The 25,476-nt window shown below is 49.6% G+C and overlaps 2 protein-coding genes across 2 annotated transcripts in view; one reads left to right on the top strand and one right to left on the bottom strand.

The window, feature by feature from the left end:
* Positions 1-25,476, top strand: part of CUL7 (cullin 7) — a 98,321-nt gene that overhangs the window by 21,477 nt on the left and 51,368 nt on the right. The gene's annotated exons all lie outside the window — the stretch shown is intronic.
* The window catches only part of PTK7 (protein tyrosine kinase 7 (inactive)), a 59,498-nt gene that overhangs the window by 14,902 nt on the left and 19,120 nt on the right, over positions 1-25,476 (bottom strand). Inside the window, exons 2-12 of the mRNA XM_081139752.1 lie at positions 9,374-9,661; positions 8,807-8,909; positions 8,236-8,426; positions 7,990-8,140; positions 6,865-7,013; positions 6,347-6,613; positions 2,358-2,491; positions 2,076-2,211; positions 1,802-1,921; positions 365-514; positions 96-246 (exon numbers count right to left, since the gene is read on the bottom strand). Of these exons, the coding sequence (XP_080995878.1) occupies positions 96-246; positions 365-514; positions 1,802-1,921; positions 2,076-2,211; positions 2,358-2,491; positions 6,347-6,613; positions 6,865-7,013; positions 7,990-8,140; positions 8,236-8,426; positions 8,807-8,909; positions 9,374-9,661 (1,840 nt within the window). The remainder of the gene's footprint in view (positions 1-95; positions 247-364; positions 515-1,801; positions 1,922-2,075; positions 2,212-2,357; positions 2,492-6,346; positions 6,614-6,864; positions 7,014-7,989; positions 8,141-8,235; positions 8,427-8,806; positions 8,910-9,373; positions 9,662-25,476) is intronic.

Raw genomic sequence — 25,476 nt, 5'->3', positions numbered from 1 at the left:
CTGCCAGGGGAGAAGCCACAGCATTGGCCACCTCACCAGCTCCTGGGAGACCAGGCTGCAGAAGTGGGATAAGTGTGGGAGGGAAATGGCCCTACCTAGGTCCCAGCTTGGTGGGGTCCAGGATGCGGTCTTTGCCTTTCCACTGAATGAGTGGCTTGGGGTCCCCCTGGGCCTCGCACCGCAGCAGAGCTGTGTGGCCCTGGTACACTGTTGTGCGCTCTGGCTCTACCTTGAAGGTGATGAAAACTGGATGGGAAGAGCCCAGCGAGGGGCAGGGAACAGTGAGCAATGGGGCTGACAGGATGCAGGCTGCTGCCACACAGGGCCTGCCAGCCCCAGCCCCAGGGCCCTACCACAGTCACACCTGCCACAGTAAGCTGGACGTGGGCACGGATCTGGCCCTGTAGCCCATTGGAGGCGATGCAAGTGTAGTTGCCGGCATCATCGCGGGTCACCCTGGAGAAGTGCAACGTCCCGGCGTTATCTGTCACCCACTCTGGGAGGCTGCTCCCATCTGCAGGGGCAACAAAGGGAAATTATGGGATTGACCAGAGTTACATGGGTAGCTGGCTGGCAATGCCCTCAGTCACTCGTACCTACTCAAAAACATGTCATCACTCCTGCGTACCCACAAAGCCCAAACTCTTGAGCCAGGTATTAAGAATCCCCGTTATTTACTCCTTTCCCAGTTTTTCAGTCTCACCTCCTTCTACTGCCCTGTACAACACTCCACTTCCATCAAACTGCACTTCTGACTGGGCCTCAAATTTGCCTTGTTCTCACCTCACTACCTAGAACCCATTCCTGCTCTCTGCCACCACCCCAGACTTCAAATCCATTATGAGCCACACATCCCACAGAAAACTCCCCCAGACCACCTGAGCAGAGACCCCACTTCTTCCTCAAAACCCACAATCTCCTCTCTAACTCTCACTGTTCACGGGAATGTAAAATCTGGTCCAGCCCTTTAAAAAACAATTTGGCAACCCGCATCAAGGGTTGTAAAAATGTGCATACCCTTTTATACATAATTATTCCATTTCTGGGAATCTTTCCCAAAGGAAATAAACCCAAATCCAGAAAAAACTTTGGCTTAAAGATGTTTATTGCAGCAATAAAAAGAGAAAGAGAAAGAGAGGGAGAGAGGGGGTGGGGTGGAGCAATGATGATTAGCAACCAAAATCTCCAACATTTAGAGAATATTTAAGTAAATTATAGTGAATTTAATTATTGGAATATTATCTCAATCATCAAAGCCAATGTTTATGTATAAAAACATGGGGTAATGCTTAGTAATGTTAGGCAAAAAGGAATATAAAATCACATAGTTATGTGCATCTTCTATTTTTATAGTAAGCGGGACTTACTCGTGTAAGTTATTATAATAAGTGAAAATGTACAATAAAATCACTTTTTTAAAGCAAAAAGATAAGCATAGGAAAAGGGCACACCTAGAGATAATGGATGGGGGTTTATGCATTTTTTCCTCCTGAAATTTTCTAAAGGAGCCCAGGTTACTTTTTTGTCAAAAAGGATGCCTATTTTGAAAAGGGACAAGAGAGGACCCAATCCAATCACTTATTGTCTCAAGTCCTCTCATATGTTGTCTAACACTATAATCTGACCTCTTTTGTGTCTGGCTTTTTTCTTCCTAAGTGGACTACAAAAATTTGCCCTACATTTCGTTTGTCCCCACAGCTCCTGATAGGGTGCTGGGCACTCAGTTGGTCCTCAGACATGCACACATCTAACCAGTGGATGGTCCTGCCTGCTCCCCTCCCTAGGCTTACATGGTACCAACCTGCTCGTACCCACTTAATAGTGGGCTTCTCTCGGCCTGTGGCTGAGCAGGGCACCGTGGCCTCCTTGTCAAACTCCATGCACTGCTGCGGCCGGGGTGGTGGTGTGAACTTGAGCTTTTCTGTTTCAGTAGAGGGAGGGCAGGTGGGTGGAAAGGAGGAATTGAGGCAGCTAGACAGGCCGGGGCAGGCCTGAAGATCCTGGACCCTGCTGCTCCTTCCCCTTTCCTCTCCTGCCCACCGGGCAAGGTGCTCTCCCCATGCATGCCAGCTCACCCAGCACTTGCACTCGGGCCTGGGCCTCAATGCTGCCAGCTGGGGTGCTGCTCACACAGCGGTACCATGTCCCATCGTACACCTCCACACTGTTGATGCGCAAGGTCCCATTCTTGGAGACCTCAAACCGTGAGTCCTGCGGCACACAAAAGGTCTTGGCCTGAACCCCCACCAATATCACCCTGAGGACAGCCTTGGGAAAGAGCACTATGGAGGGGAGCACAGATGGGAGCAGCGAGAGGGGATACCACCCCACCCACCCACAGCAATCCTCACTCTCACCTCCGAGATGAGCATCTGGTTTCTGTACCAGATGACTGTGGGCTTCGGTGTGGCCTGAGTCAGGCAATGCAAATAGCCCGGCTTGCCCTCCTCCAGCTGGCTGTCTTCAGGCTTCTTCAGCCACGTGGGCACAGCTAGAGGGACAGGGAGGAAACAGTGAAGGCTGATTATCACGTCTGCAAAATCAAAGGATCCAACCCCAAGAAATTCTAATACCCCATTAGGTCCTGAGGTCAGGGCCCTGTCTGAAGTTCGGTAATAACTAAAGCAGTTATCCCTTAGTGATAGCCAGCACCTTTCGAACATTGTCTTAGTTCATGGTCACAATAAAGGCCCAAGGTATGCATTTCTGTACCCATTTACAGCTAAGACAGAGGTTTGGCCCTAGCTGGTTTGCTCAGTGGTTAGAGTTGGCCTGTGGACTGAAGCGTCCCGGCTTTGATTCTGGCCAAGGGCACATACCTTGGTTGCAGGTTCGATCCCCACGAGGCTCTTGTGGGAGCCAACCAGTCGATGTCTCTTTCACATCAATGTTTCTCTCTCTCTCTCTCTCTCTCCACCCCCTTCCACTCTCTCTGAAAAAGCAATGGAAGAAGTATCCTCAGGTGAGGATTTAAAAAAAAATTTTTTTAAAGAAAACAGAGGTTCAGGGCAGTAATGGTGATATGCTGAAACATGATAGAGACAGGACTGAAAACTCTTGTCTGTACGGTTCCAAAGCCCTTGCTCTTTTTATTACACCATAACACTCCAAGGCTCAGGCCTCAGATCTCTGTTCCGTTTCAGCCATACTCACTCCCTAAATGATCTCATCCAGTCCACGGCCTTCAACACCATATGAGATGATTCTTAAACGTGTATCCTGACCTCCCCCATGAGCCTCAGACTTGCAAAGCCAACTGCCTACTGACATCTCCAACCGGCTACCTAGCAGGCATCTCAAACTTGAGATATGCAAAGAATACCTGATCCCCCACCCCACCCCGCAAACCTGCTCACCCATTTTCCCATCTCAGTAAATATAGCCCCTTTTCCAGCAATTGCAGAAGTAAAAAACCTAGCCTTGACTTTATACTCCCACCCCCTCACACTTATTTTACACAAACCCATTCTACCTTAGCTCCAAAACAGATCCTAAATTTACCACCTCTCACCTCCACCACCTCTGTTCTAGCCCCTTCAATGCATCCCCTAGATGATTACAGTCATCTAACTGGTCTCCCTGTTTTGACTCTTGTCCCTAACATTCTAGTCTTCTCAAAATAGCCAGAGTGATCTTTTGAAAATGTCTCTCCAACTCAACACCCTGCAAGGATTTCCCATCCTCTAACTTGGTGTGACTGTTTACAAAGATGGTTGTAAACAGCCCTCCCATCCCTTGGTCTCTGTAACGTGATGTTGCCACTTTTCCATCAAGAGGTGCAGTCTGTTTCCCTACTGCCTGGAATCTGGGTGGCTTGCCTTGTCCAACAGAAGTGACACTGTGCAACTTCTAAGCCAATGCCTTGAGAAGCCATGCAGCTTCTGAACCGAGGCTCCCTGTAAGGAAGCCTGAGCTAGCCTGCTGGAGCAGCCAAGGGAAACAGAGATACCCTGCACAATACCAACTGCCAGACATGTGAGCAAGGCCATCAGGGAAGAGCCAGCCATCAGCTGACCTATCAGCTGACTGCATATGCACAGGAGCCCAGCCAACAGCATGTGGGGCTAATGAGCTGTCCCACTTGAACCCTACCCAGAGAATCTAAGAGAAACAATGACTATTGTTTCAAGCCACTTGTTATAGAGTCATCTGTTGTACAGCAACAGACAACTGACAGACTTGGAACACAAGCCTATATTTTTGCAGGACCCCACATGACCTAGTCTCTATCTCCCAACCTCAAGCACACTCACCACCACTTATTCAACTTCAGCCACTCAGGCTACTGCTGTCCCTCCAACATACAAGCCCATTTCTGTCTCAAGGTCTATCCACATGGCTCCCTCCTTAACTGAAGTATCAGTTCAAATGCCACCCTCTGGAGAAATTTTCCATAAACTACCCCTGGTCCTCATGTCTCTGTCACTTACCCTTTTTTATTTTTCTTCATGGCCCTATTGCCACCTAAAATTACGTATTTATTCATTCAACTTGTTTTGTCTGCTCTGTTGCTCCTACTAAACTATGAGCTCCATAAGGAGAGGGAATTGTGTCTGCTTTGTTCATTGCTGCATTCCCAGGACTGGGAACAGTGCCTAGCACAATGAACTCACTCAATAAATCTGTTGACGGAATGCAGTCACGGAGCTCTCCCTCCTCCCAACTCTATCACCCCCCCCACCTCATCCAGCCCGGCGTGCATCATGCACTAATTTCACAGGCCTCCTTCTCAGAGCGCAGTGCAGGGTGCAAGACATGGCTCAGGCAGTGCCCGCCAAGTGACTGAGCCAGCCTCTCCACTTTCAGCATGCAGAAGCATCACCTGGAGCACTAGTTCAACACTCTTCACCGGGCCCCATCCCCAGAGAGTCTGGGACAGCAGATCTGGAGTGGGGTCCCAGATTCCACATTTTTATTTCTTTTAAATATGTTTTTATTGATTTTAGAGACAAAGAAGGGGAGAGGGAGAGAGAGAAACATCAATGTGAGAAACATCAGTCAGCTACCTCCTTCATGCCCCCTACTGGGGATCAAGTCTGCAACCCCGAATTCGAACCAGTGCCTTTTGATACATGAGACAACACTCAACCAACTGAGCCACACTGGCCAGGGCTGCATTTTTCAAAGTGCTCCCAAAGAAAATGGTGACCCACAGACCCAGACTGGAGAAAGGCTGATTGTAGTTGCTTGCATGTGTCTACATGTGGCTGGGAAAGTGTCCCGAGCAGCCTATGTGTTGCACACATTACCTGTGTGCTGTGGCCTCCCCCTCGAACCAGGTACCTGAGCATGGGAGAGCAGGTCTCTGAAGTTTCAGTATCTAAACTGGAGTAGTGTTGTCATAACTTCAAATGAACAAAGCCCTTTCCATACTGAAAATCTTCTCAAATTTTTGAAATTTATTCACGTAAGAAGATGTAGAGATAAGTGGAAGAAGCAGGTTGCAAAATTTTGTGTATAAGAGTTTGCCTTGTGTACTCTTCTGTACTGTCATAAAGATTTGAAACAGGCATGGTAAAAAGAAAAATGTAAATAAATCTCTATGCCTGTAGCAAGGGTATACAGGTCTTTATCATATGCACTTTCAGTATGTTCATTATATATTTTTTTAATTTTTAATGCTTCTTATTGATTTCAGAGAGAGGAAGGGAGAGGGAGAGATACATCAATGATGGGAGTCACTGACTGGCTGCCTCCTGCACACTCCTTGCATGCCCCCTCCTGGGGATGGAGCCTGCAACCTGGGCACGTGCTCTGACTGGGAATCGAACTGTGATCTCGGTTCATGGGTCTATGCTCAACTACTGAGCCACACTGGCCGGGCTGTTCACTGTAATATTTAATGCTTCCTCCCCTTAGTGCACAAGTAGTATGTTCATTGTAGAAATTTAGAAAGTATAACAAATAGGTAAAATAATTATCACATAAGTTTGTTCACAATCACCTTCCCCAAAAAATTCTTTTTTTATCTATTTCACTCCTCTCTCTGACCATCTTGTAGGGTAGGTGAGTTATCAGTCCCATTTTATGGATGAGGAGACAGACCTAGCAAGGTGGGTGACTGGGACAGAGTGGGACCTGGATCTCTAGACTCCATTCTATCGCTCTTTCCTCTGAAGTCAGAGGAAAATTTTCCTGTGAGGGCTGTCAACCCAACCTCCCTCCATGCCTAGCTGCAACATCAACACCCAGCAGCTGAATGATTTCCAAGCCTACAGGGCCCAGAGCTGAGAGGGTCTCAGGTAGGCTCCAAGGAAGCCTCTGTCCATCACAGCCAGAGCCCAAGACCTCCTGTGGCCTGGGCTCCCCTCCAGCTCCCCTCAACCTTCAAGACATGGGTGCTCACTGGCCACAGTGACGTTGACATCCTGTCGCCGTTGACCGGCCAGGTTAGCTGCGTAGCAAGTGTAGACACCGGCATCACTCTCAGCAATACTGGCGAACACCAGCTCATGGCCCTTCTGGTAGACTCTGCCGTGGGTGGGCAGCCGGACTCCTGCTTGCTCCCACCACATGCTGGGCTCTGGCAGACCCTGGGGGGGCAGGCAGGCCACACGCTCCTCGCTGCCAGCTGTGAACACCTGGGGCTCCAGTGGCGGCATGTCTTCAATCTCTGCAGGGACATGAGCATGAGGGAAACAGCCTGATTACTATGGGTCTCGGGACTTGATGTTCTCTCACCGCAAGCTTTGGCCCGTCCCGCACAAACTCTCCCTATAACCCTCAGCATCTCTTCCTGCCTCAGCAACCTTGTCCTCCCTCTGTCCTCCAAGCTGTTCTCTAAGTGGAAACAGGAACCCAAATCTCTATATGCCAACAATGTTGAAGGCAGCCCCAACCTTGGCACCCCAGACCGAGACCCACCTGCCAAGTGAAGTGTGGCCTCCAGGACGACGGGAGGGCCCCTCTGGCCCTGGCCTATGCAGCGGTAGACGCCAGCATTGCGCGGCCGGACCTGGGTCAGCAGCAGGGACCCATTGGCAAACACAGTGGCTCTGCGGAGGTGTGGGGGACTGCAGAGGGGAGAGAGTGCTAATTGGAAGAAGTGGCCCACAGGCCTCCTTCTGGAGGGGAATGTGATGGTCGGAGATGTAGGAAGGTATCAGCCAGGAACAGGGCAGAGAGAAGGAAGCCGACACGCCGTTAGTGTGTGTGTATGCATGTGTATGTGTACATGTGCATGTGTGCACTCATTCAAGTGCATATGCAGGCATGTGTTCCAACTACAAGAGACTTAGCTTTTGGAGTGACAATGCGAGCAGCAGTGTTTGAGAGACAGCAAGTAATCAGCCGCATGCAACTGTGGGAACAGCGGGGTCAAGATAAGAGTGCTGGTAAGGTACCCAACTCCAGCAGTCAGAAGCCCCTCAGCCACACCAGATAAACTACTGATGATGCCCTCAGGGCTGAAGCCAGGTGGGATCCATGCCCCTAACCTAGGGAGCCACACCCCAAGGACCACGGCCACATCTGACACCACAAAGATGCTTTCTGCTTTCACAGGGCCTGGGTGAGGACAGAAGTCCCTATAGAGGAGCTGGCATCTCCCAGCACCTTCTATAAGTGCTTACTTCCACCAGAACACATGCATGTATGTGCCTGTATGTGTGTATGTAAAAGTGTCTTTGCCATCCTATCCACACTGTAATCACCCAGGTCCCCTGTGTCCCTCCACCCCTGGGTCTCTACCCCCCGATGTCAGAAGGCCCACATGGGCAGGAAGGAATGGGGAAAGAAGTACAGCCACTGCTAGCTCAGCTCATACACTGCCTTTGTGGGAACTAGAGAAAAATGTCCTTCCTGGAGACGTCCCTTCGTTGGACTCATTTAGTAACTACAAAACATTGTACTGCCATCTACCGGAAATCTAAAGCAATACATGCACAGGTCTATGACGTCTGTGATGATTCCCATTCCCTTTTAGAGAATGCACTGTGTAGCACACAACCTGTACCATAGTTCTTGAAGGCCCCCTGCCAGATGCCTTACCGGCTGCGGTTAGTGATGGGAGTGCCATCCTCAAAGACCCACTGCAGGCTCGGGGGTGGCTGAGCTGAGAACTGACAGTGGAACATTGCCTCTTCGTTCCTTGCCACTACCACATCCTGGGGTGCCAGCACCACCCTGGCAAAGCTCTCATCTTGGGAGGGAGAGGCAAAGGCACATGAACAAGAAAAGTGAGTAGGCCCCTCCCATCCCTGCCCTATACCTTCTCCATCGCCATCCCAGGCTCACCAGCAATGCTCAGGGTAAAGTTCTGGCTGCTACAGGTCTGGCCAAAGGCATTGTGGGCACAGCAGGAGTAGACGCCACTATGCTCAGGGCTGGCTGGTCGGAGGATAAGGTTCCGCTCCTTGCTGCTGACCGTGTGGTTGCTCTGACCCTCGGAGAGGGGGCTCCCATCTCGGAACCACTGGTAGGTGGGCCTGCAGGGCAAGGGTGTCAGCCACAGGAAGGCAGGGGTACTCAGGTGGCCAGTGAAATGGGATATAGAATCAGAGTGTCAGGACTAGACCTCTCAGTTTACAAATGGGGGGGGAGGGGAACTGACTTGCACAAGGGCACACGGCAATTCAAGGGCAGAATCAGGTTGAGATTCTAGATCTCTCAGTTCCCAGAATCCAGGATCACTCCGCACACCATGTTGCCCTTCAGGTCACCAGGGGCCGATGTGGAGCAGCATAGGGGCAGGGATTGTTCCAGAATGAAGTGAAACACATCTGAATAAGAGTCCAGGATTTGGGGGAACATCTTTGCCTGTCTAGAATAACCTTCTCCACCTCCATCCTCAAAGTAGACTCCTTACCGAGGGTGCCCATCAATGTGACAACGCAGAGTGACCTGGGTCTGTGGCTGGATCTCAGCTTCCAAGGCTGGATGCTTCAGGAGCACAGGACCAGTCTCAATCCCTGCAGCAGAGGCCATGGTTACACAGTGAGGGGCAGAACAAAGCAAGTCTGGGAGGGCAGAGGGGAAGGAGGACAAGCAGGAAACAATGGAACCTGGAGGCTCTGAGCCAAACAAGACAGCGCAGGGAAACCCTGTGACGCTAAGGCTGGGGCTGCAGACCGGCCACCAGAGACCGAGTGCCTGCCTAGTCCCTGGCGGATCAAGCCTGACATTTGGCTACAATGCCTCACTGCTCTTGCCATTTGCAAAAGCATCCACCACATTAATGGTCCAAGACTTGGGGAGGGCTTAGAAACATTAAAACTTACAACTTCCTCTGATCCACACAGGTGAAAGAGCTGACCACACTGCACCCTGCCTGCCCCATTCAACTGGAAATGGGAGAAGCTAAGGGAAAGGAAGGGTCCTGCAGGGCTCAGGAGGTAAGGATCTGGCGGGCAACAAGGAAAGCCCCAGCTCTCACATTTGATGTTGAAGGAGGCATTGGTACTGCGGACCTCCTCTCCAGTAGCCTTATCCCGAGCCACGCACTGGAAGGCTCCTGAGTCCTGCAGCCGGTCCACAGCTGCAAAGCTGAGGCTGCTACCCTGGGCGAAACGCCGCTCGGTGTCCTGGACAGGGGCGCCATCCAGCAGCCAGTACACGTGTACTGAGCCTGAGGCCTCGACCTCACAGCGGAGCAGAGCCCGGCGCCCCTGCAGAGCATCCTGGGAGGACGGCTCCTTTATGAAGACAATGGCTGCCTGGGTACCTGCAGATGGGGACAAGGGACAGACAGGGTCAAGAGGAGATGCAGCCACTGTCCTAACACAGGTCACCCTATAGACAGGAGGAGAAAAGGGGCTATGTACACAGGAGGTGTCCAACATCCAATAGGTACAGGTGGCAAGATTCATGAGACCACAATTGCCAAGTGTCCGATGAGGAACTTTTAAAGTGTGCTGGGTGGTTCACAGGATGCCAGTCTAGAGGGAGACAGAGGACAAATATACAGGCCATGGGGAAATTCACGACAAATGATTGGTGTGGACAGTCAGTGCCTCTAGAGCACAGATGAGGGAGGAAGCCCCAAGGGTTGGGGCGAGCGATGCTGATGGCAAACAGGGGGCTACCCAGAGGAAGAGGGCTTCGGAACTGTGGGACTAGATGAAAGGAGGTCTTGATGCTAGGCTGGGAAGCAGGGGACATTAGCAGGTAACCCTCCCCACCTTCTTCAGAAGCCAGGATGCTAAGCAAAATTTAAATTAAATCATGATCCAACAAGCATCTTTCAAGGATTATTGGCACTCACACACCCACTGAGGGTCCACAGGTCAGGAAGGGAACTCTGAATCTCACTCACAGAAACTGCAGCCCAGTGTTCCCCAGGGGCTTCTCTGGGAGAACCCACCCCTTTACAGGAGAAACCAATATTCTCTAGAACTAGGCCTATTCCCAAAGGCATGCCAAGGCCACCCACATTCCCATTCTCTATCCCTAAGAATTCATGTGTGGCCAAGGCTGGCTTTTCTGGGCTAAGTTGAGAGGAGAGCCAAGTGGTTCCAGGTTTTCACCTGAATCCATTCCCCCTCCTGCAGGGCTACAGTTCAGCTCTGGCCAAGGGGCCCCCTCAGAGAAGGGGGGCCCTGCTACCAAAGGTGGAACCACAGCCAGTAAGAACAAAGGGAAGAGTGAGAAGCCTGTGCTGAGCAGCAGATGGGTCGGGGAGGCGGAGGGCAGGGCCAGGCAGGTGGCATGGTTACAGCAGCAGGAATAACACACTGGGCTTTGTTTCTGGCCCACGTGAGTACTCTGCAAAGACCCAAAGCTGCTGAGCCTGGAAGACAAGCCTCCTGGAAGACCAGCCAGGGGTGGGTGACAGCACAGAGGGGGGCCACCCCTCCAGGAGGAAGAAACGGACCACCTGGGGCTGCTACATGAGACAACAGGCTCTGCCTCCGACCAAAGTGGGCCCAGCTAGGGCAGGAATGAAGAGGCTAACAGGTCCTGCCTATTTCCTCCCAAACCACTGGAAACTGATCTCAGGATCCCACAGGGCTGGGCCCAGGTGAGGGGCTGCCCCTAATGCTGGTCTTTCTCCCAACATTCTCAGAGGGGCCAGCCCACACAATACATGAAGCTAGAAATGGCTCAGAGCATCCCCATAACATCTCAGTGGGGTACTGTTGGCTCTCTAGATGGGAGAATCCTCCACCATGCTAGGCTGGCTAACTCACCTACTGTGGAAGTTAACAAATCAGCCCCCTTGGCACTGCTAAGCACCCCCAATCACCTTGACAATCCAAATACCTCCACTCACTTCCAAACATCGCATAGGAGTGTGGCCCTCCCCTGCTTGGTATAATCCATTTGTAGTACTGATGGGTAAACTGAGGTCAAGAGAGATGAAGGCATTTACCCAAGATCAAATATAATTTGTGGCAGAGCCAGGACCACGACCATGGCCCCACGCTTTTCCCAGCCCTGCCCAGGAACTCAAAACCAACCCTGGAAGTATCTGATCCCACAACGGGTCTCACTCCCCGCAGCCAGGGAGAGGTAGACACACCTCTGGCAGACAAATGCCAGGCACACAAAGGCGCTCAGCTGACTACTGGCTGAACTGAGGTAACCTCAAAGGAAGAGTGGCAAACATGGAGGCGCCTGGAACCTCTCCTGAACACCTCTCATTACACAATGGGCAGCCCTGAGCTGAGGCCCAGTGGGCCTCTTTAAGTGTGACTCACCAAAATCTGGGATCACAGACCCAGAACTCCAAGATGCTCATCAAAGGCTAAAGAGAGATGACCTGCCTCAAAATATAGGCGAACCCCCACAGCCCCACTCTGCTACTCCAGACACAGTGGGGAGCCGAGTCTCACCACACAGAGGAGTAGAGGAGCATTAGTTAAAGTTTGGAATCAGACAGGTGTTGCTCAAATCCCGACCCTCACACTTGATGTGTCTGACCTTGAGCAGAAGTGCCTCGGACAGAGCGAACCTGGTAAATGGCAGCTATCATTAATACCATCATCACCCTTCCTGCCCAAGGATCCACATTTTAAGAACATTAGAAAACTCCCTTACAAGCCCAGAACCACTCCCAGACCCTGGATGGGCTGGAGTCACCACAGCATAGAAGTCTGATGGGTGGGATGGAGGGAAAGGGGCTATGGGGTTGCAGGAACCACAGACCAGTGGCCACAAAAACCTGAGCTGGGAGAAGAAATGGTATGACTCAGAGGGGACCCAGCTTGGCCTCCAACATCCCCTCCTGGGTCTGGGGCTGCCCCGTGGCTGTGGTGAGAGATGCTGCATTCCCAGACTGCCACTCAGAGCCCCCTGCGCCCCCACGATAGGGCCTGGGAAACATCAAAGCAGGCCCTGCGGGGCCCTCTGTCCTGACGTCAGCTCACAGAAGGTCCTGGTTAGTGCTTGGCTGGGGCAGACTTTAGATGTTACAAAAGGCAGGGAGAGCAGCCGCCAGGCCTTCTCCAAGCCCCCAGGGCTTGCTCCAAGCCCACAGCTGGGCCATGAGGCTCCTCATGCAGGAGGCCAGCCCAGTGCTGTGGCATTCACATTTGCTGAGAAGACAGTGTGAGGTTTGCCGGTCTGGCCACCTGCATGTTTTGCTAGGGAAAACAGGCAGGAGACTTAGAGACAAACCAAGGAGCCTCCAGCAGAAACAGACTCCATAAAAAGCAGGACTGGGAAGTGAGGAACTCTTCAGATGCTTCGGCTGATACAACCACCAAAAAGTGAAGGGCAGCAATGACACTGGAGGAGGAAGGCTTTGGGGGGCTGAAGTGGTACCTGCCTCAAGGTGGTACAGTAACCAGCACATTCCTATCCCTGTAATTCCTCTTCCTTGAGGATGTCCCCAGGGCTGTGGCCTAGGGAAGAACTTCTTTGGTGGAATGCTGTCCTGGGCTTCCCAAAGCTGCCCCTTTAACAGTCTGGCCACACTATCTATACACCTTGCCTTCTATACATGGGACCTCACAGAACACACAGCCGATGTGCTCCTTGAGGCAGCTTGCTCAGGGTAGCAGCTTCGATGCTGCCCAACAGCCCTGCCACTCCCTAACAATGCCAACTTAGTCTGGCCTCTGCCCTTGCCATGAAATGGGGACCCTACCACTCAGGCTGTGTGAGGTTAAGTGGATTTACAGAGCCAAAGCCCACAGCACGGAGCACACAGAGGACGGGGCTGCCCCGCTGGGCACAGTGGGCTCAAGAAACCCCTCCACAATGACAGGCAGAGCTATCTGCCCACACATGGCACTGACCTCAACAAAGCTGGAGCAGCAAATACCCAATAAGGACATTTTCCAAGCCGTTTTCTCTGCTCCCCAACAGCCATCTATATGCAGACACTCACTCTGCCTGGGCCCTGGCCCCAGCCCCTGAGAAAGGGCTGTGTGGGCAGCAGCCCAACTCGTGCTCCCGCTCCCCAGCACGCATCTGGTCTGGTGCCTGCCCTCCTTGCTGCTCTCTGGGCTCCAGGCCCAGTCCACCCATGTGTGTATACGTATGCATGTGCGCACACACATATGTATAAACATGATTTTATAGAGAGCAGAGAGCAGGAGGAAGTTTTTCTGCTCTGAAGTAATTTTAGCTGCTTCAGTCCAAGTATCCATCTGGGCCACTCAATGACCTGTATCTCAGGGGCCAGTCCTCCTAGTCTGAAAAAACCACTCCCGGGACACTGTATAGGCCCAGGACCTGCCAACTTGACCAGATGATTTTATCTACCCTCTTTCCCTCTTAAGAAATTTTGTGCTTTGAACAGATGCCTTAGGACCAGACTGAGATACCAAAATGACCCTGGTTGACCCCAGAATGGGCATTTTGCAGATTCTGTGTGATCAAGTGAGTGACTGTGACCTCTCCCACAAACGAGACCAACCAGCCACAGGAAAGTGGCTGCCTCCTCCATGCCTACGACTCAGTCCTGGCTGCAGGGCCCAAGGCCGTGAGGAACCATCCTGACGCCCAGCTGACCCTGACAGCCCAGGCCTAGGTGGCTCCTGTTGGGGCACACAGACCCCCTGAGGGACAGGTTGGCCAACTTCCTGTGCCCTATCTGGGGCAAAGCATCAGGACACAGGCCAGGAGAGGCTGCCCTGAACCAGAGAGGCACAAATGCTCCAGTAAAGAGTGCGGCCCCCAGGACCCTCACCCACACAAGGACAGTCCTCCTCACAAGTCCCCTCCATCTGGAAACTCTAGGGGCACCAGGGTACCTGCCCTACTCCTCTTCCCCCAGGGACCGATGCAAGGTAGCACAGTCCCTGGCCTTCAGGGATTTAACCGGCATGTTCCCAGCTGCTCTGGAGCCATTCAAGGTCCATGGCCCATAGACATTTGAAGTTTTTGGAAGAATAAATCTCAATTGCTCCAGGAACAAGTCGCTTGGATGGACAACAAGCCCAGTCACCCCTCAAGTTGACCCAGGTAGGCAGAAACACAAAATGCTGAATGGGATTGGTGGGTTTGGGGACCTAGGACACCTTCTCCCTGACCACTAGAATACCGCCAATATGCAGCCTGTGGCTTAGGCACCCGCAACTGAACTGAGAAGCCCAGAACACCCAGTTCAGAGGGTCGCTGAAAACTGACCACAGCTGGCACGAGATCCAAATGCAAAGCACGAAGTTCCCCCTCTTCTGTCTCCCCAGTGTCTACAAAAGGTCCCAGGTCTGCTGATAGGAGCCCTGCAGCCTTCCACACGCCATACAGCCCTGGCTCTGTGTGATGCAGGAGGGACCAGAGCCAGGGGCCCAGCTGAGTTTTCCTGTCCTGAGATTTAACTGTAAATATCTGGAGAGGTTCCCACATCCGGGTTAGAGGAAGAAAACAAAACCACCAGGGATTAGGGCAGAAACAAGCTAGCAGGCCAGCTCTTCTACCTTAGATGAAAACCACAACTCAGAGCTGCCCTGCTCACTCCTGGGAGGCCTTGGAGGCGGAGATCAACCTCTAAGGCAGGAGCACGACCTTGTGTCCAGCATCACGTGGCACCCGAACCCACAGGGACACATATGCCAGCTGGAGATGTGGCTTCAGCAGCCACACTATCCCACCCCAGCTAGAGGCAGCCTATCTTCCACTGGGACAAGGGGGCCATACTTGGGACACACCTCTCACCCTCAGGAACCCTCCCATGGATGCTGTGTCTCCAAGGAAGCAGTAATGAATTATAAAAACCCTGCCAGCCAGGGTGAGGCTGTGCGATCATGCAGTAGGAACATGGGGCAAGGAGACTGGATTCCAGTCTCGATACAACCAGTAACAAACGGAGTGACCCTGGCAATCACCAGCACCCCCAATGCCCCCGCCAGCCAGGCAGTTTTATTATCTGTAAAATTAGAGAAATTAGAGGACAGTCACCAAGACCTAACACTGGGTTCACTGCAATGACCCTCAGAGGCAGTTACAGAAACAAAGGGTTTACTCCCTCCCTAGTCGTCGTCCCCCCACCCCCCGTCCCCAAACTGCAGAGCCCGTCCCAAGAGCCCACGCAGCCAGCCACCACAAGGACAGCACTGGAAGGGATTAAGTGTGATGCTATAAATGGCAGGTGTTCGGGTTGGAGGCAGCTGGGGGTTGCAGACAGGGACCCAGCACCACTTCTGACAAGCTGCTCCCATTCCTGTGGCTCAGCCTGCATCCTGCCTCCCTAGGAGATCCTGCCTCTGCCTTGGCCGCACACTTACACTGACAGCTCACTGCCTGTGATACCCAGAATATTCCTACCTGTGCTGTGACTGAGCGCTGTATCCCCCAAGCTAGACTGTGACTGTCAGCTTGTGGGGAGAACAGGCATTCGTGCCCAACAAGAGATGGCTGTGCTCTTCAGAGTGCTTGGGCCACACAGTAAATACCCCACCAGCCTTTATGGGGGAATAAAGTCACTTAAGAGTCTACGTGACCTGAAATGTTGTTCTATGTCCTTTATCCGATCTTAGCCAACTTAATTTTCCTCTCTGGGTCTCAGTTTCCTCACCTGGCAAATGGCAGCCTTGAAACTGGTTTTAGTTATTCTTTCTCAGGCCCCTAGGAAAAAATAAAATGCACATTTGGTACAGACCAATAAAAGTCTGTGTATTTTTCAGGGAAGTAAAAATCCCCATAAATTCTAAGGAACAGTGGACCCCAGATTAAAATGTCCTTTGATAGGGTGGTCCCTGAGGTTTCCAAAGGCCTGGTAAAGGGGGTGTGGGGCAGTAGCTCTGGAAGAGAACAGTCAGGGAGAACCAGTTCTCAGCCCCAAGAAGGAGAGAGGGAGGGACAGACAGCAGTCAGCTGTCTCCTGCGCAGAGAAAGCGATAGGGCTGCTGGGCTAAGAGACTGGGAAATGAGCCAGCAGCCCAACCCCAGGAAGACCTCAGGGACACTCAGTGGGTGAGCTCAGGGATTCCAGAGGGCACAAAGACGCTAGCCCTTCCTCATCCGGAGAAGATGGAAAGGGATTCCCTGTAGGCTCCACTGCCTTTCAGTATGAGGGTCCAGAGCCGAGGCCCAACCAGGTCTGACTCCCGCGTGCCGTGGTGAGGGCTCTGGGAGACCACAGCAAGAACAGCAGCAGGCTTGGGCTGGGAGTGAGCTTCCCATGGTCTTCCTGTGGAGGCAGGGGGCAAACTAAATGACAGCCTGAGGACCACTACCTTGGTCCACTACTGGCTGGACCAAGTCTTAGTTTATGAATTTTCAAGACAGGCTCAGAAAACTCTGTGAGACTCCGTTTTCCGAGCTCTTTTTACCCATCTTTGCATCACCCCTGGTAGACTGATAAGGTAGTGAGCACAGACCCTAGATCTAACCAGAATGGTCAGAGTAGTTCACCCCAAATTCCCTGTGGAAGGGAGAATATAACTTCCTGCCCTTTAGGTGGAGTGGCCTCAACTACATTTAATGAGGAAAGTCCTCCCTTAGACCTGATCTGTCCAATATGGTAGCCACTAGCTACAGGGGGCTATTTAAATGTAACTTAACTAAAATGAAACAAAATTGAAAATTCATCTCCTTCATCACACTAGTCACATGTCAAGTACTCAGGAGCTGCATGTAGCTACTGGCCACTGTACTGAACAGCACAGATACGGAACAATTTCCACCTCTGCAAAAAGTCCTACTGGACAGGCTGCCTTCACTCATCTGACCACTTCTTGAGGCTTTGTGCACAGGCACGTGATTTCTCATCCAAAGAACCCTCAATGCGATCAGCCTTACTTTCAAAGGACACTGGAGTCAAGGCAATCCCAGTAAACAACAGGGCCAGGAACTGTCCCTGGGTCTGTGATGCCACACTGGCTGCTTTTCATTGCTTTCACTTATTCTAGTCTTTTTAATGTAAAGCCTTTTCTTTGTATGTGCTCTGGCAAAATGTGATTGTTGTTTCATCTGCAGGTATTTTGACTTGTGTAAATGATCTTGTATTATCTCTCCCTCTGCTTCTTACTTTTACCCATTTAGCACTATATTGTGAAGATCCTTCCCTGTGGCCGTCACCTACATCCCGCTGCTCTCCTCAAAAGATGATCGTACTGTTGGGTTTGAACAGGTGGGGGAAGGAGCAAATAAATCTTTTTAAAACAAGGATGCAGCTGAACATACGCAGTTTGAAAATCAGTCTTTGAGCCTCCACCCTCCTCTCTGTGAGCCCCCAGCACCCTGCCCTGGCCTCTATCACAGCACCTAGCCCCACACTGTTTCCCGCACTCATCTGGGGATCGTCAGAGCTTGGCAAAACACACATGCAAACACACACATACACCAGCTTCTCCTGTTCCCCTTACTCCTCTCCGCAAACCCAAAAAGTCACTGAAAAGGCTGGACCTCAGCTGGTTTCAAAGGGACAAGAGAAAAAGTCAGTCTTATGCTTTTATATTTAGAAGTGCTCTGCAAACCACTTCCTGGAGCAGACAAGAGTGGGGAATGTGAGGAAATCACTTTGCTATGTGTGATGTGGGAAGCATGAGCCACTCAGGGCCTATGGCAGCCACGTACCCAGTGACACGCAGCGATGCTTAACACATGTCCAGGAGACCAATGCGCCCCTTGGCAGCCTGGAGGAGGCCCCCCTCAGACAACATGCTCAACAGCCTGGCTGTCCTCCTGTCAGGGCCAGAAACAAGGCAGGGCCCAGGAGTCTGAACTAGACACCATCTTCCAAGTGCCCCGCCCCCAGCCTTCCTTTCTTTCCTTTTCCACCTGTCTGACCAACAGCTGCTTCTGGAAACCAACCCTGCTCTCCAGGGAGGAGTCTTAGAAAGGGATGCTCCAGGCTTTTAGGCCTCAACCTGAGACACAAAGATAAGAATCCACACTGAGGGAGGAGGCTTGGAAGAGCAACTGGCTTAAAGAGACAAGGGTGCCCTCCTGGACTCTAGTCTGCTGGGGTGTGGGATGTAAGAGAGGAAAGATACCATGTGGTGGACACCCACTACTTCAACCATGATCACTGCTCAGACATTACGCAGATGTAATGGAGTCTGGCCCAGTGTCACTGGGTGAGGGGGGCACCAGTGGACAGAGGGGGAGGTGGAAGGCAGGCCAGAGTCAAATCAGCAGACATTTCCTAGATCCTTATAAATCTCATTTTACTGCTTAAAATATAAACTTCCTAGTAAGGCAAAACTAATTTTGTTCTTTTGTTTAACCTCTTAATTGCATTACTAATGATTTGTTCCTTTATTTTTGTAAGGAAAATAACTGAAAAAGTCTTTTTTTTTTAAATCAGCTGTTTAGAAAAAACACTCTGACTAAAGATGGCAAAATAAGTATTTCAACCTCCAAATCGATAACAACAGATGAAAAAAATACAAACTGATGAATGACAGAAACAATTTCTTGTAAGTTTTTTAAAGCACCAAAAACTTGCAACTCATCGCCAGATGCTTAAAGCCTAGGGATACCTGACTCTGGGGGTTAAACGTCATGAAACATAAAGCACACACAAATAGCTGCAGGGGAAAAGGCCCCTAAGAGTGGCTGATGCAATATTGAATTAAATAGAAAAGAAAAAAAAAAAGACCTGAAGTTTATTTCATGCCTACTCTGCAATCTTTAAGTCAGGATCTGGAAGGCACCAAGCTCTGACTTCACTTGAGTGTGGAACTGGCTGTCCCTCCATTCCAAGAGGTGCTTCTTACAGGCCTTTTAAAGTCTTGGGGGGGGGGGGGGGGAACGACACAGACAAGCAGACACTGATGGAGAGAGACAGAGGGAGACAGGAAGATGAGATAAAGGGAGCCCGAGGGAGACAGAGAGACAGACTGACTGACTGTTTGCATGACCAACAGAGACAGAGAGGCCATACTAGACACAGGAAGGATAACAACCAACAGAGACAGAGGGAGATCAAGAGACTAAGAAAAAGAGATACTGGTGACAGAGAGAGAAGGTAAGAGATCAACAGGTAGACACAGAGACCAACTGAGAGACAGAGATAGAAACGTAGAGTCATAGAAAGACTCAGAGAAAGGGTTGAGAGACAATGACAAAGAGCACAAGAGTATGTGCACAAGTAAGTACACACAGGGCTCCTCATGCCTGTAGAACAGGCGGCCCCAGGCTCACACTGGTTCCAGTTTCCCCGGCAGGTCTGTCTCTGTATCTCCAGTAAGGAGCTCCTTCCATCACCCTCTCCAGCAGCTACATGGGCTCAAAATTCAGACAGCCCCTGGCCACAGGCCAGGGGGCTCTATAGATACCAGATTCAGACAATCCGTAATGGAGAACCCTCAAATTAGAGGCTCCTGGTAAATAATTCACCAACAGTACAGTACCTTCCCTGGGCTCATCCATTATTCACCAAGATAAATGTACCATACTGTTATACTTCCTGACATCTAAAAATGGTCTGAGCCATTAGGCCAGGAGCAAGAAGACAGCAGGGCAATTTCTACCCAACTTCCAGAAACCCTGACCCAGCAGTCCTCCTACTTTTGGAATTCAATCTGCTGCTCCTCACTCAAGGGCAAAGCACTCACCTTCCAGAAAGGGCCAGATCTGGGCTCAGACCTTGAGATCCTCAAGCAGGCCCCCACAAAGCCATCAAGAGCCCAGTGCCAGGTCAGAGCTGCACCCAGAAAAATCCTGAGCAAAACGCCCATGGGCACCAAATCCCAGAGATTCTGGCCCCCTCAATGAGAAAAGGCAACCACTCTGTCTAAAGGCAATTCTGTTCCTAGAAGGTTCAAAGAGTTTGACTTTGATGCCAAATGAGTGGCAGTTATGAAAAGTAGGAAGAACTGCATCCTAAACCTGGCTCTGCACAAGTCACTGTTCTTCAGGCCTTCCTTTCCCCACAAGTAGAATCGGCAGGCTGCTCTTCATCCTGTGGGGCTTTGACAAACATCAGATGCCCTCTGGGAAGTCTGAAGAGCTACACAACCTTAAGACCCTGGCCTACAGCATCCAGGCAGGATGGAGATGGAACAAGGGCTCAGAGTCCAGTCAGGCGTCCTGCACACGGAGTCTACTCTCCTCCACTTACCAAGTGTGTGAACTTGGGCAAGTTGTTTATCCTTGCCGTGCCTCCTCCATTTCTGTATCTATAAAACAGTGCTAATAACAGTGTCCGCCACGTAGGCTTGTGAAAAGTAAATACACAAGTTAACAAATGAAGCATGTTTGGAACAGGGCCTGGCACGTATTAAGGACTATGTGAGTTTGGGCTCTTAGCCGTTATTTATTGTCATTGCTATGGTGGGGATTTTTTTTTAAATCTTTTATGAACTACATCCCATCACAACCACCTCTTATCCAGTGAAGGCTTTTGCTGGCGTTCTTCTCATGCAGGCCATTCAGAGCTGCAAAGAGCCCTGTTTGATCTGCCACTCACCCAATCTCTGCCATCTGAGTGTAGTGATTCTCTCTGAACAGACCCCGAGGTCTGAAACTTCGTCCCCACTGCCGCCCGACTGAGCCTTGGAGCCCCCAGTCACTGGATGTACCTAATGTAGGGGGCTCTGTGGTTCAAGGGTTGCTGCCCTGTGTTGGTGAAGCTCTACAGGGTAGCTGCAGATGGCTGGGAGCTTTGCATGCTGTTGCCTGCTGCCCCAGGGGCCCCCAGGCAGTGACCAGATTATTAGTTGCTCACAGTTCCATACACTCCCTTCCAAAAGCTTCTCAAATCAGAGGCACCTTCAGTGAACAAGAGTCAGAGCGAGACTGACTGGGTAACAATGGATCCAGACCATCCTGGTATGAGGAATGCCTCTGACCTCATGGAACACAACTGTAGGGAGGTGAGGAGAGTACAGTGGATGTTTATGTACCAACTCACATCTGGAGAGAACCATTAGACTTCAGCTTTCTGATCTCATAAGGCCTCAACAAGAAAGGACTGAAAAGTTCTATGCTTTGTAAAGGGAAATACCTGACTGCATAAAATAGAAGTTGTAAACAACTCTCAACGGCAAACGACAAATTAGGAAAATTATTTCCAGCAACTGACAGAATTGGGTTTGCTGGCCTTGATATCTAGTTACAAATCAATCATAATAACTACAAAATTCTAATAGTAACACAATCAAAACAACATGACGAGTTCTCGAAACAAATGTAAATGATTAATAAATATAAGAAAATGTTCTAATGCATTAGTAACACAAGAAATGCAAATTAGAACAAGTTATTCTGCCTGTCAGATGAACGCCAGGAATTTAAAAATAACTCAACACTGGCAAGTCTATGGAGGAATGGTCCTCAGGCTTTGCTGATGGGAGTGTAAATTCTAATAATTCCCTTCTGGAAAGTGGTTTGGTAAAACTGTACCAATATCTTTAAACATGCATGCCCTGCCTCCTTGGAGAAGTGCCTGATTCCAGATCTGCGGCAGGAAATGTGTGAAATGAGCCTGGGACATTGTATTCTACAAGGAAACAAGCAAAGACGAGCAGGGTCATGTCAAAGGTTCAGGGCCAGCATGAAGAGGCCCCATGGTCCAAAGACAGGGCCACATAAGCATCCATGAGGATAATATCTACACCGACTTAAACACATCAAGTAAGTTGAAAATCCATGAGTTCATAATGATGTGTTTTGTGTGGTTTTTAATCCTCACCAGAGGATATATAAGGAAGAGGGATAGAGAAAGAGAAACATCGACTGGCTGACTCCCATGTGCGCCCCAAATGCAGATCGAACCCACAACCTTTTGGTGTATGGGATGACACTCCAACCAACCGAGCCACCCAGCCAGGGCAATGATGTTTAAAAAAACACACAAAAAAACAGGCCCAAAGCCTTTCATTGGTCACCTTGGAAGGATGCTAGAAAACCAAACTCATTATTTTAAAAACAGATAAAGAATCAAGCACTTATTTTCCTTTTCTTGCACAGCTGTACCTCATGGTAACCAAACAGTTCATGAGGGGAGGCTTGTCTTTACAGAAGTCTCCTGTGGAGAAACAGAACATCACCATTTTACAACCACTAATGAAATAATGGATCTAGTAATGCTTGTTGATAGCTAATTCCACAGAGAACCAGATGTTGTGTCTACTGAGGGGCGTACACATGGGGGATGGGGTGGGGTGAGAATCAACTCTGAACCTCATGAAGTCTCTAGAGCTAAGTTTCATTATTAAAAAGTTTTAAAAGCTTCCCAGGACCAATTTGGAAAACACGGAAGAAGTTAGATAACGGGCCACCAACTAAAACAACTGAATTCACGTTCTGTGAACTCTATTGCTCCCACAGTTATTAAAACCTGTTATTTAACATTTCAGGTAACTTACAACCGGTCTTCTCGACTAGATTCTAAGCTCCCTGAGGACAGGGCTGGTCTCACACTCATCCACCCCCTGCAGGTACTCAGGAAACACCAGCGGGCCTGCAGTGGTTTTACTGAGCCAGATCTTTGGCCCCATTACCGTGCAAGATATGGAACCAGCAGAGGGTCAAAGCCCAATATGGGATCCCAGTAGGCAATTACATTAATTATCATTATTAATTCAACAAGCATTTATTTAGAGCCTACTGCCGCCAAGTACTCTGCAGGACACTGGGGATGGAGAGAGAGAAACACACAATTACTAACTTTAAGTATCTTAGTTTAGTGGGGGAGTTAGATAAATAAACATATAATTACAATAATAATTAACACTTACTGACCACTTACTTTACGCCAGGCACTATTCCAAGAGCTTTAACCATATTAGCTTGTCGATGCATATAATCACTCATTAAGGTAGGTACTATGATTCCCAGTATGCAGATGAGGAAATTGAGACACAGAGAGATAAAGCTACTTGCTCAAGGTCACACAGCTAGTACGTCACAAAAGCAAGATTCAGACCTCAGGTCACCTGCCTCCAGGAGAAAGCTGTCGCTATCACTAAGCTTTCCGGAGCATGGTGGTGGGTGCCCAAGACAAGCTTAGAGTGAGAGGGGGAGGGGCAAGGAAGAAAGCACTTCAAAAGGAGGGTTTAGGAAGGAATGGGGCTTGTCCAGCCAGAGTTGCTCAGTTAGTTGAGCGTTGTCTTGTGAACTGTAAGATTGTGGGTTCAATTTCCAGTCAGGGCACATGCGTGGGTTGAGGGCTCAATCCCCAGTCGGGGAACATACAGGGAGAAGCCAATCGATGGTTCTCTCGCACATCGATGTTTCTCTCTCTCTTTCTAAACATGTCCTCGGGTAAGGATTAAGAAAAACAAAAAAAGAAGAAATAGGACTTCCAAACAGAACAAGACAGGTACTCAAAGACAAAGCAAGGTCAGAAAATGCCGGGTAATTCAGGATGCTCAGAGCTTAAGGGGTGATCAGGGGAACACAGGAAGAGGGCCACTAGAATGCAGGTTTGTAGGGGAGACAAAGGAAGTGAGATACAAATTTACCCTGCTCAGGCTGTCCCAACAAAAAAATGACCACCACAGTGAGTCCGTTTCCCAGGGGGTGGTTGTTAGGGTAGAAAATGGACTGAAGAAGCTCTTTGTCATGCAGAGAGCAGCAGGCGCAGTCACTCGGGCATTATTATGGGATATTGACATACCTGTTCTATTAGTTTCCTAGAGCTACTCTAACAAATTAAAACACCAGAAATTGATTCTCTCACCAATCTGGAGGCTGGAAGCCAGAAATCAAGGTGTCAGCAAGCTTGGTTCCTATGGAGGCTCTCAGGGAGTCTGTTCCATGCTCTCTCCAGCAATCCTTGGTGGTTGCTGGCAATCCTTGGTGTTCCTTGGCTTGTAGATGTTATCACTGGTATCAGGACTTGGGGATTAAACATATCATTTGGGGGGACACCATTCGCCATTCAACCCATAACACCTGCCATTCTGTAACTTGCTTTTTTCACAATACAGTTAACTGAATCTATCTTCTCATGACTGTTCACATGGTTCTAGCACATTCATTTCAACAGCTGTATATTATTTCACTGTATCAGTGACCTATAACTATTTGTCAAACACCCTAATGGATATTCAGATGGTTTTAAATATTTTCCATTACAAGCAATGCTCCAACGGAACCTCTCTGTACAGGAACTTATGCACACTGGTAACAAGAGTCTTTCTGTAAGACGACTTCCTAGAAACAGAAATCCCCCTGGATGAAAGAGAATACAATTTCAAGGTTTTGATAAATGATAAACGCTCTTTATAAAGGTTGTGCCAATTTATGCTTCCTTACCAACACTGATATTTACTAACCTTTGTCAATCTGAAAGACATAATACTTTTGTTTTAATGTGCAATTTGTTTGAGACATTTTATCTGTCCTTTAACAAGAAATAGCAATCTTTCATATTTTTACTGGTTAGCTGAATTCCTCATTGCCTGTTTTCTATTCAACTTCCTTGCCTATTATTTTCTTGTTTATTTTTTGTTTATCTTATTAATTTGTAATCAACAAGACCAGAAATATAAAGCCTTTTCTGCATTACACTTTCCCCAGAGAATGGTCATTAAGTTACTGATTGCCTACTGTGTGCCAGGCATTGTTCTAACTGCAGCAGTGAAAGAGGCAGTGAAGGCTCCTGTTCTCACCTGTTATTTAACTTCTCTCAAGAAAATGTTTGCACATGATTTGGGCTGGGCAATAGATAGGAAGCAAATTTCCTCCTTAAGTGCAGAAGTGCCTTGAAATTAATTTAAATACTGTCCTGTTTTGATCCACTTGAGAGTCTTCTGGGGGAAAATCTACTCTATTTTCCAGCTGTCCTGGAAGCATCTACAAAGGAGCAGTGTGGTTAGTGAAAATGGAAGCAGGAATAGCTGACAGGCAGCTGCTTCCTTTCCCTGAAGGGAAGAGCCACAGCCCCAGGTGTCCAGGGCCTTCAATGGTTAAGCCCCTTGAGTTCAGAGAGCAAAGGAAGTTTTAAGCAGGATTAACTCCTTCCCATTGCAGTAGAGGGGGTACCATTGGAGCCTCACTCCACCTCCTCCCACAAGCCCCAGGGAGGGGTGATGTCTGATTGGACATTTTTGGCTGACCCTTCTTCCCCCAACTACTTAGGATGCAGACAGAACACATTTTATACAGGTAGTCTACACATACACACACACACAGGGATGGATCAGACCAACTTATCCTCTTAAGATTAAAACTCTGTTCCTCCACTTAGCCTTT

This window comes from Miniopterus schreibersii, assembly GCF_964146895.1.
Source record: "Miniopterus schreibersii genome assembly, chromosome: 6".
In the NCBI taxonomy this organism is placed as follows: Eukaryota; Metazoa; Chordata; class Mammalia; order Chiroptera; family Miniopteridae; genus Miniopterus; species Miniopterus schreibersii.
This window is presented reverse-complemented; position numbering and strand designations above follow the sequence as displayed.